Raw genomic sequence first — 20,902 nt, forward strand, 5'->3', positions numbered from 1 at the left:
TACAAATTTTATGACAAATTATAAAATTTTGATATTTTTCAAATTTTTGATATATAACAGTCCTCGAAGTAAATTATATAAATATAATGATATATTCTTAAAGTGTATGTAGCAGGAAGGAAAAGCCGACGATCAATTGAAAATTTTGACCTTTCATATTGAAGATATGGATTTTTTTCCCAAACAGACCCTAATTTTTTTTTTGGTGTTTTGGGGAAAAAATCCATATCTTCAATACGAAAGGTCAAAATTTTCAATTGATCGTCGGCTTTTCATCCCACCTACATACACTTTAAGTATAAATCATCAGATTTATAAAGTTTACTTCAGGTACTGTTAAATATCAAAAATATCAATTTTGAATGATTTGCCATAAAATGTGTATTAAATTGCGAATTTCAAAAATCAAAATTATTTGATATCAGAATGACATTCTTCGTATTCAGAATGCAATTCGATATGTCTGATGTGCTCTAATGTCCCAAAATAAATACTGTCCAAACGTTCATACCCCAGCCCTTAAAAAGACCCAAAATATGAATGTTAACCCAGGACTTTTATTCTTTACTTTTTTTCTCTTTCATTTGACAACACTCGGGGGTCATACCTCCTTGGCATTTCGAGATACGAAAAGGGCCCATCATATGAATATTGACACGGGTCTTATGAGGAGTGTCACCCCTGCCCGGTTCCTAAAGCTTTTAGAGCCTGAAAAAGACCCAAAATATGAATATTAACCCAGGCCTTATTATGAATGTCACCCCGGCCGGGTGGGGGTAATACTTTTACTTTTTTTTCTCTTTCATTTGACAACACTCGGGGGTCATACCTCCTTGGCATCATATGAATATTGACACGGGTCTTATGAGGAGTGTCACCCCTGCTATTATTTTTTTAATATATTTTTTTAAACTTTTTTTTTCTCTTTCATTTGACATCACCTGGGGGTCATACCTTCTTGGTATTTTGGAGATATGAATAGGAACCATCATATGAACATGATTCGGGTCTTATTATGAGTGTCACCCCCGGGCCGGGTGGGGGAAATATTATTATTATTCTTTACGCTTTTCTCTTTCATGTGATACCACTCGGCATGCTCGGGGATCGTCACCTTCTTGGCATTTTGAGATCAGGAAGGTAGGCCTATATGGAAGAAGTAAGTTAGAGAAAATTAGACTGACAGCAATTCATGGTTACACACAAATGTGTACACACAAATAGGAGATCTGAAAAAAACCAATACAAAAGGAAGCGAAGTACACACAATTGGTAAAGTTTCGTTATAAAAACAAAAATATTTTTACACATAATATGGCATTGGTTAAAAATCCGCTTAGTTTGGAATACTCTAAATTTAAAATCTTTGCTTCATCATGATAATCTCAAAATCGAATACTTGCCGTGGGGATGATTGGAGGACTGGCAATGTTTACTACGAACGAAAACTTTTTTATTCTCCAGCGAAGTTCAAAATACTTTGTTCAACACGTACGCAGCTGAGCGCAGCAGCAGCCAATGGCCAGACAGGTCCGGAGTCTACATGTGCACATCGGAGGTTAAAGGTGAATTGATTGGGATCAAAGTTCAGATCAGAAGTTGTTTACAGAGCTCAAGCGCTGCACAGATTTAGCCCGGAGATTTAGACAGTCAGGAATTTCATATAATAGACCGGATAGGCCTATGTGTAAAGCGTATTTGTTATATCAGATCAATGGTCAAAGTGCAGGCTAGTAGTTGAAGATAAAATACAACTACTGAGTGCAACATCCACGTTCAAGTTCCAAGTTGCAAACTTCCTGTGCTGTGCGTAAGCTTATCTTTTCTCATGCCCGATTGATTTGCCACACTGACGGTGAGATTCATGAATTTGCTTGTTGCAGTTCATAGGTTATGTTTACTGTAGCAAATCAGACCTGTAACAAATGACTGTCTGCGCCCTCATGATAATTGTACGAGTTGAATAGTTGTTGTATGTTTGTGCATGCAGGATTTTTCAGGTAAGATTTTTCTCATTGATGTTTTTTTAGTTTTAACATGTTTAAGTTTGTCAGCACATTTAATGAATTACATAAATAATGTGTATGCTTTCCCCTGCCACGTCAGTGACATTGACCTGACCTATGTTGGTGGTATATTCTCACTACTGCATATTAATAGTAAGTTGAGTCTCAGGGGTGTACTCAAACATTAGCATGCACATGACTATAGCCAGTCGGGCTGGTAACTCATCCTAAAAGTTACCAGCCCAACAGAAATTGTACATGCCCGACATATAAAACCAGAGCCACACTCAATAGTATATAAAGCAGCACAATTTTGCAAACAGCTGACTTTAATGACTGTGTTGCTTTGCATTAAATGCATGGGAGTTCAGTTCACCTACCAGGGCAGGGGTACTAGTACTAGTACCATGTGGACGTTTTTTGAATGAAAAAGTATGCTGAATACTTTAGGCCAAGTAACAAAAATAACATGTACCCCCGGTATATCGTCCCCGCCCTCACCGATTTTTTGGAGATTTTCAAATAATTTTGTTATTTTTCCTATTTGCTCCCTTACGGTACTTTATTTCTAAAATTGTTGTGATGAAAAGACATGTTCAGAAGTTCTTGGTTATCATTTATAAACACATTGCAAACACTTTCTTCAAGCTAGGGGTAGGGCTTTGGGCCCAGGGGGGCCACTCATATAAAAAGTTGTAAGCATGCGTGTGAACAAAAACGCGGAATATGGGTGGTTTTTTCTACTGCAACACGGGCCCGTGTTAAGGGTCTCAAAATCATTGATTATAGCAAATAAGGGTGTCATTTTTGACACCATGTGTCCGTGCTAAGGGTAGTTAAATCTAATCACATTCCTACAATCGTCATAATAAAATATAGGCCTACATGTACATGTACTGCCCTAATAAATATGCAGGCGATAATTATGTTGAATAATGATAACTGAGTAGGCCTAAGCCTACCAAATCCAGTTAGGAATTATCCAATTAGAGTATAATAATAAAGGAACTAAGAAACCTTCAAAGTTGATGTCTTTTACTTTTTTCTTCAAAATTGATCATGCATCCTTGCTAAGGGTTGGATTTAATCCACTTGTAACTTTGTCCTTGTTAAGGGTATGGTTAACAAACCATTATCCTTAAGGGTCATTTTGAAGACACAATGGTTGTCCTTGTTAAGGGTGCTTTTCTGAAGTGCATTCACACGCATGCTTACAACTTTTATATATGAGTGGCCCCCCTGGGGCTTTGGGAAAATAACAAAAATATCTGGGGGCCTCCCTGATTTGATGATGTGTTGACAAACACTTTGCAATTGCAATTTTACACAGAAATGAATGGTAAAAAAATAACACAATAATATAACAAATAATAAGGACCTCCCTCACCGATGTTTGAAAAAGTCCGGACGATATACATGTTATTTTTGTTACTTGGCCTTATCACTAAAAAGTGGACCTAGAAAAGCAAAAGACATCCGGCCCAGAGTAGCTCAGCTTTAGAACGGCAATCTTTCAGTTGATCATCTTCAATTTCTTGCCCACAATTTACCTGCCCAACAGTGCAAGTTACCTGCACCTGGCATTCGGGCTGGTGGATTGCTCATATGAGTGAGAATAGGCACACTGCATTGAGTTTTATTGATTCACCCTTTGCATGGTTCATGGTTGGGTAGATAGAGCCTCAAACTGTCAACAGACATGAAAGGAAAAATTATGTAACTTTACTGTAATTAGTTACATAACTGTTTTAAAACTGATTCAATTCCCATTCATGTATGTTGCCAGTTTGAGGCTCTACCCAAAACTTGATGACCATGCAAGGAGTGAATTGGAAATTTGTCATGTCATGTGTAAACATATAATAAATATTATTTGATTTAGGGCATATTTTAAGCGTCGGTACATCGCTCATTTATGAATGGACTTTGCGCCTAAATATGCATTGTTAGTTCCGACTTTGCAACATCATGGTAGTACATGTACCTGCTCATTAAAGGTTTACTGCAAAATATTATATTTCCCTAAAAAGTAAATTAGGAAGCGTTATTATTAATACATAAGGCCTATATAATGAAATTATTAGTTTCCTGTCACCCGCCCGCATCACCTTTTCAATTTGACCAAAACTTTCATTATTTTCATAAAAAAAAGTAAATTATCTGAAAATTGAGATGGAAATAATCAAAATTGAAACTCTCAAAATGTCTGACATCCCCTGCTGATTTTTCTTAGTTGTAGGGGTAGAGGATGTGGTAAATAATGGAAATTTAAAGATTACCTGATCATGTTTCTAGTGATTACAAAAATTGCAAATTTCTTTTCATTTAAATAATTTAAACAAATTCAAATCTTTTCTCAATCTGTTACAAAATGTCTGTAATGATGATCTAAGCATTAATACCTGTTTTGAGACAGTCTTCCATCAACAATATAGGTAATAGCCATGCAAATGAAAGTTTTGACAATAATGAAATTTTCCAAAATAATGAAAAATTAATATATGACATCATATTTTACTGAAAAAAATGTGACGGGAAACTAATCATTTCATTTCATTAGCCTACTGCCTGTACCAGTCTAAATTTGTGTACACATATACCCAGTTCAGTCTCATATGGGTATATAAATTAAATTTTGAGCATCTAGTAATCAACCAAGAATGGAAAAACTGAAAAATTCACTAAAAAATTACATAAAATATCAATCTGTTTAGTGAAACTTTTGGTCAAAATGAAAAGAGCCAATTTTAAGGTCATCAAGAGTCAAAACAGCTCTTATTTTTTTTGGATTAAAAATATCAAAATGTTTTGCCAAATGAAACATAATCCCAATCCTTTATTATTTGCCATAAAATGTGTATTATAATAGATTGTGAATTTAAAAAAATAAAATAAAAAAATAAAAATCATTTGATATCAGAAAGACAATATGATTCAAAATGCAATTTGGTATGTGTGATGTGCTCTCATGTCCCACAAAAAATATATATATACATTTGTATATGAAAACATTGCTATCAGAGCCCTTAATCTAATAAAAAAATTAGAAATGTTTTTGTTTTCTATTTCAGAACAACACACCCAATTATTGATAGCAATGTGATCACACAACTCACATCACCCAAGTGAGTTTGGAGAAGCTACAGCTGGAAACAAAAGAAGAAAATCGACCACAGTTCTGCATAAATTGGCCACCAAAGTATCAAAACATGGCTACTCCTACAACCATGCCACCAGATAACATCACAAACAGCACGTGTGATGCTGAGGACCCTCCAGCTGATGAGTGGTTGGATGGTAAGATTAATGCTGGTTTCATACTTTCTTGCCGCTTTGCCACTCTGAAGATGATTTTGCTTCACTGCACAGTCACACCAGAAACGCTAGCGGTGACCAGCAGCAAGCCGATATATCGATCGCTCCACCACTTTGCCCAAGCGACAGCATCGCTGGGAGTTGAATTCAAGTCAACTCGGAGCAGTGCCTCTCTGACGTATGAGAGACAAGTGCAAGCAGCATGATGAAGCGGCACGCCGCTCAGCGGCAAGCGGCAGAAAGTATGACACTAGCATAAGAGGAGGATCAGTGATTCGTAATAATTTCATATTACATTGTAGTTTGTTTGTTTGTTTGTTTGTTTGTTTGTTGTATTAGAGCCACAACGCTGTGGAAAAATAATTGTTTAATGTAATAGAGATTTTTTGACCACCCCCTCCCCTGACGGGCTATTCCATTTAAAATCCACACACCCCCTGTGGAAGATTTCACTGCCATCTCATTTCCAGTTGCACCTTGTGATTGATCCAGCTGGAAATATTTGCTAATTTTATCGACTGCTCAGTGCCATAAGTGGGTAAGTGCAATAGCTGCCCTGTGAACATTTGGCAATTTACACACAGAATATTGTACTCATCTACACATGGCAGCTACATATGGCAGCTATTGCACTTCCCCACTTACGGCACTGAGCAGTTGTTATGTAAAATTCAAACTGAAAATGGTAATTGAAATTTATCAAATCATGTTGAATAATGCTATTGGCCTAAAAATTAAATTAGACATTTTGTTTGGAATTCCAAAAATGTTCATCAGTTTTTCTTGTTATGTGTGAAAACTGATGGTTGGACCTGGAATAATTTTAAATGTAGAATTTGGTTTGAATTCCAAAATCTTCCACAGGGGGTGTGTGGTTTTCAATTTAAATAGCCAAATGAAAGGATTTATGTGTCATCAACTTCTGGTTTGTACCCTTCTACGTGGAAAAAAGCTGGATTAGCAAAATGCAAATTTATTGTACATATCATTGGCATAGCCAGTGAGGGTAGGTCCCTGGTGAAAAAATTAGGGATCAAAAATTATATATACTATCGTTGCCCAAATCTGCAGTTAATGGGATTATTCCCTTTGGCCCGTTTATGTTCAAAATTATTAAACCAAATTTGCCACATTGAAGGATATTTTTATACTGTTTTAATGTTTGTTTAGATTCTTGAGTGCTCTGGGCAAACAAAATTGGGGTCAACCATTCACAATTGCTGTTGGTACAAACTATTTCCGACGGTATATTCACAAGTCACTTAATGAAAAAATTTGTGTTGGGCACTTTTTGAATGTCCTTGTATGTGGGTGATATACAACTTGAAACACCAGTGCCATCACCCCAGGCTTAAATATTGTAAGTTTAACCCTAACACCCATAGATACCACAAAATACCACAATGAAAACCAATGCGCATGCGTGAATCCCAGGGTCTGAAATTACCAATCACTCTATTGTGTTATATATGCTCACGGAATAGCTGCCTGGGGCAGCGCTACTCGTGTGGCTACTGGTCCGTGATCGTGTGCTTGGCATGCGGGGGGTCTAAGGTTCGAATCCTGGGCTCGCCAAGTGACTTCTTTGTTCATCTTCTCTCCTTTTTCATTTCTTCTTAAAATTCCGATAGCAAAAAGCAGGGTTTGATGTTAGGGTTAATAACGGAGATAACGGCCCTGAAGTACACCCCAATGAAATACCCCCATCACAGTTAAAGTATATGGTTTTGAATTGTGTTGTGGGCATCTATTGTGCAAATTTAAAAAAATGCACAATGCATAAAGATAATGAACAATATACACATTTTATTGAGAGAATGACCTGATTGTTAAATAATTTTGTCATTATTGTTAATGATATTGTCATTATTTTCATTTATAAAAATTATCTTCTTATTTCAGAGATTTTTGCAGATAGCAGTCTAACAGCGTGGTTAATTGTGATCATCGTGTGTACTATTGTTGTCTTTATATTCTATGTTGAATCTATCATACATATTGGTCTCAGAGTGTCTCACAAAGGAAGAAGACTCAGTATCTTCTGGATCTTGTCCATGTGTCCGGTAAGTTCAGGGTTGTAAATTGTATGTAGGTAGGACAGTCAACCTCCAGGTGACGTGGGGGGGGGGGCACATCATCAATTTTTGGTGGGGTATTCCAGATTCACAGAATTCATTGCTTCTTTGTTTGTTTGTCTTTTTCATGTGTTTGCGCGCTCTGAGTTCCACGGAAGATTTAGCGCTTTAAAAGAACCATTCATCATCATCATCATCATCATCATCATCATCATCATCATCATCATCCATCATCCATCATCCATCATCCATCATCCATCATCCATCATCCATCATCCATCATCCATCATCATCATCATCAGGGTCTTTCTGGTTGAAAATCACCTGGAAAAAAAAAGAAATCTGAGGAATATTAGGGGGCTTTTACAGCTGAAATTATCAAAATCAAGTGTCTGTCAATGCTCTGTTTTGGTAAAATTGAGGAGTCTTTGGTAGCTACGCTGTCCAAAAACAGGGGTCTTTCCAAGATAAGGGTTCCCATGAGTTAGGACAAATATCTGAACGTTTAAAATGTATGCAAAAATAAAACAGATTTTTTTGTGAAAATATTTATTCGTAATTTGTAAGGTAATATTTGATATGAGGCTAAAATAATACACTGGTCAGTTGTCTATTATTTAAGGACAGTTACATACTAGATGTACCGCATTCAATCAAATGCCCCGGTTGCTTAATTCAGTCGCTCAGTACCAATGACAAGGGGGAGTAAGGGTAAATACACAGTGTTTTAGATGGCCCATAAAAAAGTAAAGGAAAAATACCTTAATGGTCCCGCAAAAGCAAAGAAAAAAGACTACATTTTTGTAGGGTACCCATAGAAATAAGCAACGATGCCTCACTTTTTAGAATCTTGAGCGCCCTAGTGAAAAGAAATTTGGGGTTCGACAATTAACAATTTTGTCAGCAAAAGAGGCCTGTGTGTTCTTTATACTTATTAAAATGATGAAATGAAAGTCAAAATTGGGGATTATTAGGAAAGGGGCACTAATTAGATCAAATATGGTATGTGTCTGTCTGTCCTAAGGCCAAGAAAAAAAAAATGTTTGCTTGCCCTCCAGTGGGATTTTTGGGGTTGGTGGGTCGGTCGGTCAGAAAAATATTTTTTTTATGACTCACGTACTGTATATGCCTGTAGGCAACGAACATTGGTCATGTGGAAAGATACGTCAATACTTCACTTCAGATCTTCAATATAGGCCTACGCAAAATACACCATAGAAATCGATTCAGTTAGAACAACTCCATACTTACAGGCATAAAACACATGTTTATTGGAAACATTGATGCATGAATAGATAGTTATAAATGTTATAATGAGTTTACAGTAATGATTTTCTTCGTAAGAAAAATGTTGTTGGCCAAGTTTGGCTTTGAAATGAAATTTAGACACAGAAAAAGTGAAACCAAAACATTAAAATTCTAAACTAATAAAAACTAAAAAAAAATTTTTTTTAAAGGCCGGCCCTGATTTTGGCCAATTTTGGGTCGGTCGGTGGAGGGCAAGCAAACAGGTTTTACTTTAACGCACAAAACACGCGTATTTACGCATTCAGGCACTTTTCTGACTCCTTCAAATCCATAGTCCCAAAGTCCAATGCGTACAAAATCTTGGAAAACGTACGCGTTCAGATATTGCAAGATTTGAATAGAGAAACACCCGATATTGTGCATTTATTCTCGGCTTTTGGCATTTAGGACCTACTCCCGATATGTAGGGCCCATCACATTTTGTCAGCATCGATCCATGTATGTTTTAGTGATTGCGAGTCTCTAAAATAGTATAGTGTCAGTTTGAAATCTTGCAAATTGGGTTCGGGTCCTTTTTTCTGTTTAAATGATGCACCAAATATGTCTTCAATTGTACTTTAATTTTGCAAAATTTTCCCTCTCAGGGGGGGAACATCACCCTCAGACACCCCCATGCGTAGTGGATAAACAAGTGGCCATTTTCGCTTCTGCATGCTTTCGACATTTGCCAATTTAGGCCCTATGTTTAACACAATTTATAGGTCTAATGGAGAAAATGTGACAACGAAAGGCTTTATGGACCGTCATTTCACAATTTTCGGCTTTTCAACTGTTCAAACTTAAATTTTACACAGTAATAGTGCCAAAATGGTCCACCAAATTGCTTAAATTAGGTCTTCATTTTGCAAAATTTTCCAAGTTCTAAGGGGGGAACCTCACCCTGTGTAGTTGATAAACAAATGGCCATTTTCACTTCTGCTTTCGACATTTGCCAATTTATGTTTAACACAATATAGAAGCCTACCATAATAGGGAAAACTTGCCGTCCACGAAAGACTCCATGGACTGCTCATTTCACAAATGTTCAGCTTTTTTAAACTAAAATTTTACACATTAATAGTGCCAAAATGATCCACCAAATTGCTTCAATTAGGTCTTCAGTCGCTCAGTACCAATGACAAGGGGGAGTAAGGGGTAAATACACAGTGTTTTAGATGGCCCATAAAAAAGTAAAGGAAAAATACCTTAATGGTCCGGCAAAAGCAAAGAAAAAAGACTACATTTTTGTAGGGTACCCATAGAAATAAGCAAAGATGCCTCACTTTTTAGAATCTTGAGCACCCTAGTGAAAAGAAATTTGGGGTCGACAATTAACAATTTTGTCAGCAAAAGAGGCCTGTGTGTTCTTTATACTTATTTAAAATGATGAAATGAAAGTCAAAATTGGGGATTATTAGGAAAGGGGCACTAATTAGATCAAATATGGTATGTGTCTGTCTGTCATAAGGCCAAGAAAAAAAAATATGTTTGCTTGCCCTCCAGTGGGATTTTTGCGGTCGGTCGGTCAGAAAAATATTTTTTTTTTATGACTCACTACTGTATATGCCTGTAGGCAACGAACATTGGTCATGTGGAAAGATACATCATTACTTCACTTCACATCTTCAGTATAGGCCTACGCAAAATACACCATAGAAATCGATTCAGTTGGAACAACTGCATACTTACAGGCATAAAACACATGTTTATTGGAAACATTGATGCATGAATGGATAGTTATAAATGTTATAATGAGTTTACAGTAATGATTTTCTTCGTAAGAAAAATGTTGTTGGCCAAGTTTAGCTTTGAAATGAAATTTAGACACAGAAAAAGTGAAACCAAAACATTAAAATTCTAAACTAATAAAAACTAAAAAAATTTTTTTTTAAAGGCCGGCCCTGATTTTGGTCAATTTTGGGTCGGTCGGTGGAGGGCAAGCCAACAGGGTTTACTTTAACGCACAAAACATGCGTATTTACGCGTTCAGGCACTTTTCTGACTCCTTCAAATCCATAGTCCCAAAGTCCAATGCGTACAAAATCTTGAAAACGTCGCTGCTTCAGATATTGCAAGATTTGAATAGAGAAACACCCGATATTGTGCATTTATTCTCGGCTTTTGGCATTTAGGACCTACTCCCGATATGTAGGGCCCATCACATTTTGTCAGCATCGATCCATGTATGTTTTAGTGATTGCGAGTCTCTAAAATTGTATAGTGTCAGTTTGAAATCTTGCAAATTGGGTTCAGGTCCTTTTTTCTGTTTAAATGATGCACCAAATATGTCTTCAATTGTACTTTAATTTTGCAAAATTTTCCCTCTCGGGGGGGAACATCACCCTCAAACACCCCCATGCGTAGTGGATAAACAAGTGGCCATTTTCGCTTCTGCATGCTTTCGACATTTGCCAATTTAGGCCCTATGTTTAACACAATTTATAGGTCTAATGGGGAAAACGTGACAAAGAAAGGCTTTATGGACCGTCATTTTACAATTTTCGGCTTTTCAACTGTTCAAACTTAAATTTTACACAGTAATAGTGCCAAAATGGTCCACCAAATCGCTTAACTTAGGTCTTCATTTTGCAAAATTTTCCAAGTTCTAAGGGGGGAACATCACCCTGTGTAGTTGATAAACAAATGGCCATTTTCACTTCTGCTTTCGACATTTGCCAATTTATGTTTAACACAATATAGAAGCCTACCATAATAGGGAAAACTTGCCGTCCACGAAAGACTCCATGGACTGCTCATTTCACAAATGTTCAGCTTTTTTAAACTAAAATTTTACATTATTATAGTGCCAAAATGATCCACCAAATTGCTTCAATTAGGTCTTCATTTTGCACAAGTTTCTTACTTCTCAGGGGGCATTTTTAAATATTATTATTTTCTTCTACAATTACCCCCACCCCTTCTGACTGCTCTAGATCCACCACTGCTCCATACAGTGGCGTAGATTTCTTTTTGACTCGGGGGTCTTGAATGTCTTGAAGTATAAGTCTATGGTACAAAAAATTTTGCCATTTTAAAGCTAAACTGTTGAAATATGATGCATAAATTCGTGTGAAGCACGCATAAATTTGCACTTTTGGGGCTAAGGGGCTGTGCAATAATTATAACCCCCCCGGGGGGGGTAAATTTCCAAACGGCTCGCCAAAAATTGCTTGCCCCCCCCTCTCGGCCTGCCAAAAATCGCTTGCCCCCCCCCCTCAGCCCGCCAAAAATTCTTTGCCCCCCCCTTGAACATGCCAAATTTTTGGGATCCCAATTTGCAAACCTTAAATGGTCTATATGTAGGCCTATGTTGCGAGCGCAGCGTGCAGGAAAATTTGCATATAAGCGTTTCTGTACTGTTTTCCTAAGCCTTTTTAGAGCGTTTTATGAAAAAGCGCCCCATGAATGCGTGCAAAATCGCTTGCCCCCCCCCCTCTTGCTCTTGGTTTGCCAAAAATTGCTTGCCCCCCCTTTCGCTCGCCAAAAATTTCTTCCCCCCAATTTTACCCTCCCCAGGGCTCATAATTATTGCACATCCCCTAAAATGGCCAAATATGAGATTAATTTGGTCAGAAACCCACATACAGGCATCAACATGGGGGATGATTGTATGGACCACCCCTGGCAAAATATTGGGGATTTCCAACACCCCGTCCGGATCTACACCTATGGCCCCAAAAACACACATATTGTTAAAAATGTCTTTAAAAATAATATTATAAAATACCCTTGGGCAATGTTTTGACTCCTTCAGAGGAAAAATTCACAATTGAAAGGGTCAAAAAAATTTGAAAATACCCCTTCAGCAAAATGCTTAAAGAAAACCCTGCAAGCAAATAAAAAAATTTTGCCTTAATTGATCAATGGCCAATGCAAAATTATTTTATTCTGTTGTGAGTATTTCAATATAACAAGGAAGTAGTCTAACCAATGGTCTAAATCATTCACCACATGAATAGTTTCCATGCTACTCAATCTACATGTAGTAATGGTAGGCACTTACACAAGTAGTTTCATAAGTCTATGTACAGCCGAAGTGTTTTTCCCCTCAGAAAATGATTAACTATTGTCTGTCCAATTAACTTAGACACCCACTTTTTGTTACTTATTTGAAAAAATATACACTTTCAAAGAAAGTCATGAAAGAAAAGTGTTAACATTCGCTGAGACCTAACAGGATTTTTGTGTTTCCAAAGCATTGAGTGAGAGTTTACCAGAAATTCTATTGAAATTGGAAGGTTTTTCTCAACACTTTAAAAATAATCCGGTAGAAGTTGGGTACCATTATTTTGGAAGGTCTCATTATACAGATTTGTAGGTATGGTGATTTTGGATAGTGAATGGATGAATAGTAAATTAATTATACTCCTCACCAAAAACATTTTATAAAAATGAAAAATATAATTCAGGTCATAAAATGCAGACAGTGTTTCTAATTGGCATATATTTATTCTTCGTGTATTAACTCAGTGATCCCAGCTGTCCCTCAACCAATTATAACAATTCGGTGCGGTATTTGAATCTTCTTCTGTGCATGCTTTTGGCTTGGCACAATTCTAAGAAAATACAAATTGTATGCCATATGAATGTTCTGATGTTATTGGTGAGGAGTATAATTCATAATACACTCCTGCAGCATAGTAACTTGCCCTATCATTTGTTATAATGCACCAACTGTGACATCTTTTGAGTTATAGAGGTTGTGCATGAAATTATTGATTGGCTCCAAACAAAGGATTTGAACCAGTGTCCTTCACCGAAATCATGGCACAGTGTAGTCCATTCAATCAAATATTGTCATCAACCTATTTGATCGTAGTGTATTTGTTATGCGTGTGACGACCTCTCGCTGTAGATTGCAAACATGCTTTTGTTGAATGCATTTGAGTAGACCGCCATTATTGTGAATTAGTAAAAGGATCAAAGAAAAAAAGGGTGGAATCACTGATCAATATGCATGATTACAATGTTCAAACACCCCTAGATTATCCCATCAAAAGTTTCAAGTCATTAGGAATATTCGGCTGGACCCAGATATATTGCTGTAAATTGGTCAAAATTGAATAAAAGTAGACAAGGAAGAATATTTTTTTATCGCTTTACTAATAATTTCTGTTAGGTCTGACCGTGTTTAGCCACTTTTCTTTCATGACTTTTTGCCAAAGTGAAAACTTTTCGAAATATATCCTAAAAACCGGGTGTCTAAGTTATTTGGACACACAATAGCTTTTATAACTTGCTTTTAGCTACATAGTACATACCACCCACATAGTACCCCCCCCCCACACACACACACACTTACAGGGGGTAGGTTGGGCAAAGCCCGGACAAAAATGAAAGAGAAAATAGGGAAGGCAAAGGAGCCTGTTTCCCACAAAATCACCCAGATCATGGGCCAAAATATTGTAAAATACCAAATTTGTATGCGCTACATGTGCACACTGTCCAAACAAAGTCCGTTTTTTGGAAGCTCAAAGACTTTAACGTGTTAAAAAAAAAAGTATATTTCATATTTCCCACAGATGATACGTACAGGGTCAAAATGCAACCAGAATTCCCCAAAAATTATTATCTTTTCCCCAAAATTATTATCCCCCCTCCCCGACCAAGACACAATAAAGGGGGGGTAATTAATTTTGGTGTATATAGATGCTTTGTTTGTACGGGTGCAAAAAATCACAGATTTGACCATGTCAGATTCTCTTGGTAGGTCATCATACCTTAACTGAACTTTGGACAGAGAAGACAAGTTACTCAAATTATTAAACTATCTATTTGTTCCAAAATTATTTCTGTAATAGGTAAACATTCTAACTTAATTTTATAGTCCTGTATTATTTGCGGCTGTTGTGTAAATATTGTAAATATGTTTGCCTTGGGACCAAAGGTCTATCCATTAGTACTGTATAATTGTATACCAGTTTGAAATATAATAAAAAGCATTTTAACCTGTGCCATCTGTTTTATTAAATTGTTTTGTTTAATTGTTTGTTATATTATTTCCAGTATTATTTTTTATTTAGGTATTTTTGATATTTCAATAAAAGTGTCACTTACAAAAAGAGCAGTGGTGTACTAGTTGCAAGATATTTCCTAGGTCAGGGGGGGGGGAGGGGCTTACAAAATAATTATTCTACTGGCTGGCTTCAATAAACTGGAGGAGATGACTGCAAATCAAAGTTGGGTAGCCTCATTCCCCCACTTATATTCCATGAGAATTCAGATTTATCATTTGATATTAATTTATTACATGAATATCATTAATGAAAACACTGTAGACTATATGTGCCCATCCACCACAAACTGGTCGTAAAGTCGGCATTTTCCATTTTGAGATACAATCAAAAACAGTATTGGATTTCTATGTAAGATATATAGGAATTTGACCTTTGGTGAACCATAACTTCACTTCTAGATGTCCAATGAAGCTGGTTGAGGTGTCATTGTAAAGCTGAAAGTGCATTCTTTCAAAATCTGCAATAAACAGAAAATGATCTAGGGCCGACTTTACTACCACTTCGTGGTGGATGGTCACATATTATCATGATTATCACATGGTATAAATGTCAGTAATTCCATAAGGAATTAGTCCCATTTACAAGAAACATTTACATATGTTTTTTTTTGCATGAATGCTTGAAAGAGACAACATTTTAAAGAATTCCATTCTCCACATACATGTATATCAGGTCTTCTTCAAGCTTCCTTTAAGGGGGTACTACACCCATTGCATTTTTTGAGAATATTTTTGCATTATGATTTTGTGAAGAAATGAGAAAAAAAATTAGACAATGTGGTATGCAAAATGAAGGGGCAAATCTTCTCATTCTATTGGTGGCATCGGTATCAATGTAGCTTACATGCTTTTAAATAGAAGCATGTAAGCTACATTGATACCAATGCCACCAATATTGATTTTTTTTTATATTGGAATGTCTTCTTTAAAGGCCTATAACTCAAAACCATGCCCACTTGTTCCGGGTTTTGTTGGAGCTGGTCACATATAATAAAACTGAAAGCTGTGCTGTTGTCATGGAATTTGTTTTACCTTGTTTCCTAATGCAGGTATACTGTATCGTATCCATGATAGGATTCATTCTACCAAGAGGCATGGTGCTATGTAATGTGATGGCTGCTCTGTAAGTATTTTAGTTAAAATGGACTATCAAAGATTTCCTACAAAAAATATTACTTCTAACTGCACCACTAAACAGTCAACAATTAAAGCCATGTTTGGCTAGTCCATTTAAAATCCACACTACCCCTGTGGAAGATTTTGGGAAATATCTTCCACATGGGGAGTATGAATTTTAAATGGAATGAACACATTAAGCAGCTCCATTTACATTTCATACACCCTCTGAGAAAGATTCAACCTGTATCTTCCACAGAGGGAGGGTGAGTTTCATATGGAGCTGCTAATGTGCTAATTCCATTTGAAATTCATACTCCCCTTGTGAAACATATTTCCAAAATCTTCCACAAGGGGAGTGTGGATTTTAAATGGAATAACCCATTGTACCATTTCTATCGAAATAGATAAGTATTTCTTTTCCATGAAATGTTAGCTTTTACTTTCAGATATGTTCCCTTTTAAATTTGATCCTTTGACGTGTGTGTGTCCATCCTGCACGCCATGTACCGATGTACGTACTGTGTTATGAACATTGCATACAGGCATATCTTCTTGTTCAAAACTACAGCACCTAAAGTATTGATTTTTGTAGGGTATCTTAGTTTACTGAAGTACATTACAATTGTGAACATTATTAAACTTAGTTCTCTGGGTTCTCGCTCTCCTTAAAACATTGTCCCTGCTTTTTCATATGTGAGTATTCATATGTATAATACTTGTTATTGCAGGTTCTATGCCATAGGTCTGTACTTCTTTCTAGCACTCATATTATACTATTATGGTGGTGATGAAGCAGCTATTATGAAGATGACAGATACTGAAATACCACTACTATTCTGTTGCAAGAAACCATCCATCACTTTAGATGAGTAAGTTGGTCATAATATGTAAATGTTATCAAGCTAGTGTAGGCTGTGGGGTATTTCTTTGTTGAACATGAGATACTGTCGAAATGTACATACCAGAGCCCTTAAATCTTTGGACTCAGGCCTTTGAAACCCTTGATATATTTCCCTTCACGTATATGTGTGTGTTTTTTTTTTCAATTTCTTCAAACATTTTGCAAATACAAATAATGTTAATAGCTCAAAAATGTGGAAAATCCTAAAAATGTTGGGGGGTTGCCCCTCTGGCTCTGCTAAGTGCTGCCCCAGGACCCTGCTGGGGGCCTATACATAAGGACATACTGGCATGCTCTTCTGACCCATTTTATGGCTTATCAAGTGCGAGAGAGAGAGATGAACATAAGACAGTAATTATCTGAAGCTATGGGGTGAAAATCCTTTCTTTCAGAGGTATAGTATCTTCATACAATGTCAAGGTAAAAATTATATAATGTGGTCTCAGACCATATGTATGATGTCATAATTGAACTTGAGCCCTTTTTAGCAATGTTTTTCTTTGTTTCCCACAGAAAATGTGTATTTTGGTTTAAGATAACCATTGGTCAGTTTACTGTTCTAAGATCAGGATTACTGTACTTAGAAGCTATACTATGGATGGACGGCTCACTCAACCTTAGCACGGTATGCAGATATTTTATTATTAGGCTACAAAAAAACATGTGTTCCACAGGCTAATCAGGGACTGTCTTTTGGAATTGCAGGAGAGCATTAAAAGCTCTTCTGGAGCCTTCAATCATTCATGATATATGATATATGTCGCTATCTAATGTAATCATTCTTCAATGAGAGCTGTTTAGAGCATTAGAATGTAAGGAGAGAATGGTTAACTAAGGAGAGCTAAAAATCACTCTCCTATATCAGATTTAAGGAGAGCAGTAGAGCTAAAAATCACTCCTATCAGATTTAAGGAGAGCAGTAGAGAGCGATTGCTCTTGCTCTCCTCAAAAGGCAGTCCCTGGGTCAAGTAGGGTTAGTCGGTCTTTTTTTTTGTTTTGCAAATGACCTAAAAAATCATAAAAATCTGTAAATAGAATTTTCCTGGCATTTTCTAAATTTTGGTCAGCATTTATGTGTTAAATATACATTATAGTCGTTTATTATCATGTTTGATTGGTGTGATATTTTTTAATAGTCTTGTGGGATGTGTGAGGGTCCCAGACAAACTAGTACCTAGACCAGTGACTTTGGTTCGCGTAGTGAAGCTGACACTGCTTAGCAACGACTTTGACAAGGACGCATACCCGGACGCAAACAAACAGATATGTTCGCGTCTACGGAACATGTTGCATTTGACGCGGGCGATAACGGCGAAGTAATCACGCAAACAAGCGCGTCAGACATGTATGCGATATTATCCGCTCATAGTAACCCCATCAATCCGTCAATATCACCTTGGATACAGGGCTCATTGACCGATCATGTTTGTAAATTTTACTTTAGTACATGTGTAGCTCTATGTTTCTTTCTGTATGAACGTGTGGCTGGGTAGACATGTGCCGCTGATTTAAAAGCGTATGTTTGAATAAATAAATAAAATAAATGATATATGTCGCTATCTAATGTAACTTTTTACCTTATTGTGTCTCTTGACAGATTTCATGGACAGATGCTTCATTATACATCTACGCCATCACTTTTGTGTCAGCCATTGTTGCCTTATGGGGATTACTCATGCTACTATACGCTTCCAAGAAACACCTGTACAGCTACTATATCACACCAAAAGTCTGGATTATGGTCTTTGCCATGCTTATAAGTAACTTACAAATTGTGTTATTGGGAATTCTTGCAACTACTGGGGCTTTGCCTTGTAAGAAACCATTCCACACTGTGAGCAGAGCAAATTGTAAGTTGTAGATCTTTTGCTTGTTTGTTTGTAATGTTGTCTGCGTATCAGTGTGTCTGATATTAAAGTAGCAGAGAAAACACTTGTATGCAAAATCTAATGTGCCCATTTTGGTAATTTCAGATATAGATAAATATATATAACTGCAAAAGAAAATAAGGGAATATGTGCTACTTTTGACCATTGCTTCAAACATTTACTTAGGAATTTTTAACCCAAGAACAACATGAGCTATGTTTTGTAACACAGACTACGAAGGGGTTGTTGTTGCACCCCCCTAATTTTCAATTATAAACATCATTATACTGTTATATTTGGTACTAATGTTTAGCTATATGGGTCCCCTCTATTCAGTAATACCAAAATAACTACAAACATTACCCACATAATGTTGCTGTGACTTCATGTGAGGGCATCCATGCAAATTTGGGAAATTCTGCCTATGTACAAAAAAAAGTATTGGCAAAATTGATTTACAGCTTAAAATTCTACAAACATGCAATTTTCACTGAATTTTCTCCTAAATATAAAAGGAAATGACAATTTTTACCTAACTAACGAGTAGAAAGTCAGTAGCTCTTGGAATAATTTCACAAGAATGAAATGAAAATCATTGGGGCCTCACCAACCCTCTCTCCCTCTATGGTCATCTTTGATGGCCACTCCTACCCCCTGGGTAAGGTGCTGGGGTAAAAAATTTATCACTAAAATGAGCGCAAAGGATGGATCTACAATTAGTTTAGGTTGTTTGGGCATAAATGCATGCATTTTTTTTTAATGACGGATAAAAAATCTTGGGGGCTTGCACCCCCTTCATAGTTCTAGGGTTAAAGAAGGATGTCAATAATATCCAGCTAGATGTTGGTGGCCAACTTAACACAGTGAACAGTTCCCACAAGTTTACGTAATATAATCTTATATTGCAAGAAAACCTGAATTGTACACAAATTGGTTAGGGATGAGATAAAAACGTGACCAGCGGTTCCGTCCGGTTACCATTGTTTAGAACAATAGCAACCAGACGGAACCGGATGGAACCAGCGGTCAACTGCGGTCGAGTTTTGATTTTGTCCCTTATGTAACAAATACTCGCATGAAACTACGTAGTTTATGATTACCTTCATCTAGCAGTATTATGCATCTGCCTTATTTTCAGAAGTATAATTTTCTTGCCTTTTCACTACAATACAACCTAAACAGTAATGCTGTAACATTTTCATTATTTTTTGTAATTAAAATGTACTTCTCTTTGTCATTCATTTTCAGACTGGCAGAGTCTACTCTTAACATTGGAGGCTACGGCACTATTCCCAATTGTACTTCTTTATTTCCGCACCAAGAAAGGAAACGTTGTTGGTGTACTGGAGGTCAAAGGTGAACGACCTAAGAAAAGGAGATTCTACAAGAAAGGTGGAAGTAGCTCTTCTTTGTACAACACATACACAGTATTGTAAGAACATGAGTGGTTCCTCTCAACTCAAAAAACATCTTGCAAAAAATCAGGACATTTTATTATGATAATCATATCAGGTTATATCACAAAAATAGATAAAAACACTCAGAGAATCTGGAGTCTGTATAGATGAGTTGACCTATGAGGTCAGTCAGGGCAGGTCACATTCAGGCTGATGCCCTCTGTTGTTGCACACCTGAAAAAATAATATCTATTATCAGGCCACATACCGTATTCATTTCATTAACCGCACAGGGCACTTAACAAATTTATTTTGGGTGGGTGCTTATTAATTTATTTTACATAACTGCATATTTTAAAAATGGCCCAGAATTTGGATTTTATGTGTAGATATGGTTCTGTGTTTGAAACATGTGTATAGTTGCATGGATCTTGCACATAATGAGAGAAGATAAGGTGTGGTAAAGTCACTGGGTTGGCGCTAATAGGGGCATGGGTGCCCGGGGGGGTACTCAAGTTTGGTTTTGGTAGGGACGTGCCGATGAGATTTTGGAAAAAGACCCATAAATATTTTTCAAGAAATTTGGACCCCTTGATATACCAAAAGTCAAAATTTTCGGCCAAATTTACTCAAAATTGTCTTAGTTTTTACAAATTTTCCCAAAATTTTGGGAAAATTTTGAAAATTTTGCTAGATTAAGGAAAAATTGGGCTGTTTTCCAAAAAATTGAGAAAATTTTGAAAAAGGACCCATTCATGTACCAAAATAGGCTTTAAAAAAGGGGTCATTGATATACCAGAAGGCTGAAAATGCTACCCATGTTTGCGGCACGTCCCCCGTATGGTCATTTGTACTGAGTACCCCCGGCATGGGTGGTTAATGGAATGAATACGGTACAATACTCCCAAAGTTTCTCCA

At 36.7% G+C, this 20,902-nt stretch overlaps 1 protein-coding gene across 2 annotated transcripts in view; it reads left to right on the plus strand.

Annotated features, from left to right (window-relative positions):
* LOC140140724 (organic solute transporter subunit alpha-like) overlaps positions 1 to 20,608 on the plus strand; it is a 36,156-nt gene extending 15,548 nt beyond the window's left edge. Inside the window, exons 1-8 of one of the 2 annotated variants that reach the window (XM_072162504.1) lie at positions 1,454 to 2,000; positions 5,078 to 5,303; positions 7,224 to 7,384; positions 15,749 to 15,822; positions 16,547 to 16,687; positions 17,233 to 17,344; positions 18,317 to 18,569; positions 19,836 to 20,608. In XM_072162504.1, the coding sequence (XP_072018605.1) occupies positions 5,216 to 5,303; positions 7,224 to 7,384; positions 15,749 to 15,822; positions 16,547 to 16,687; positions 17,233 to 17,344; positions 18,317 to 18,569; positions 19,836 to 20,023 (1,017 nt within the window). In that variant the 5' untranslated portion in view covers positions 1,454 to 2,000; positions 5,078 to 5,215 and the 3' untranslated portion in view covers positions 20,024 to 20,608. Of the gene's footprint in view, positions 1 to 1,453; positions 2,001 to 5,077; positions 5,304 to 7,223; positions 7,385 to 15,748; positions 15,823 to 16,546; positions 16,688 to 17,232; positions 17,345 to 18,316; positions 18,570 to 19,835 lie in introns of those variants that run through there. The other variant, XM_072162576.1, reaches the window with a different exon arrangement.
* Positions 20,609 to 20,902: the final 294 nt, after the last annotated feature.

This window comes from Amphiura filiformis, chromosome 1 (assembly GCF_039555335.1).
Source record: "Amphiura filiformis chromosome 1, Afil_fr2py, whole genome shotgun sequence".
Lineage (NCBI taxonomy): Eukaryota > Metazoa > Echinodermata > Ophiuroidea > Amphilepidida > Amphiuridae > Amphiura > Amphiura filiformis.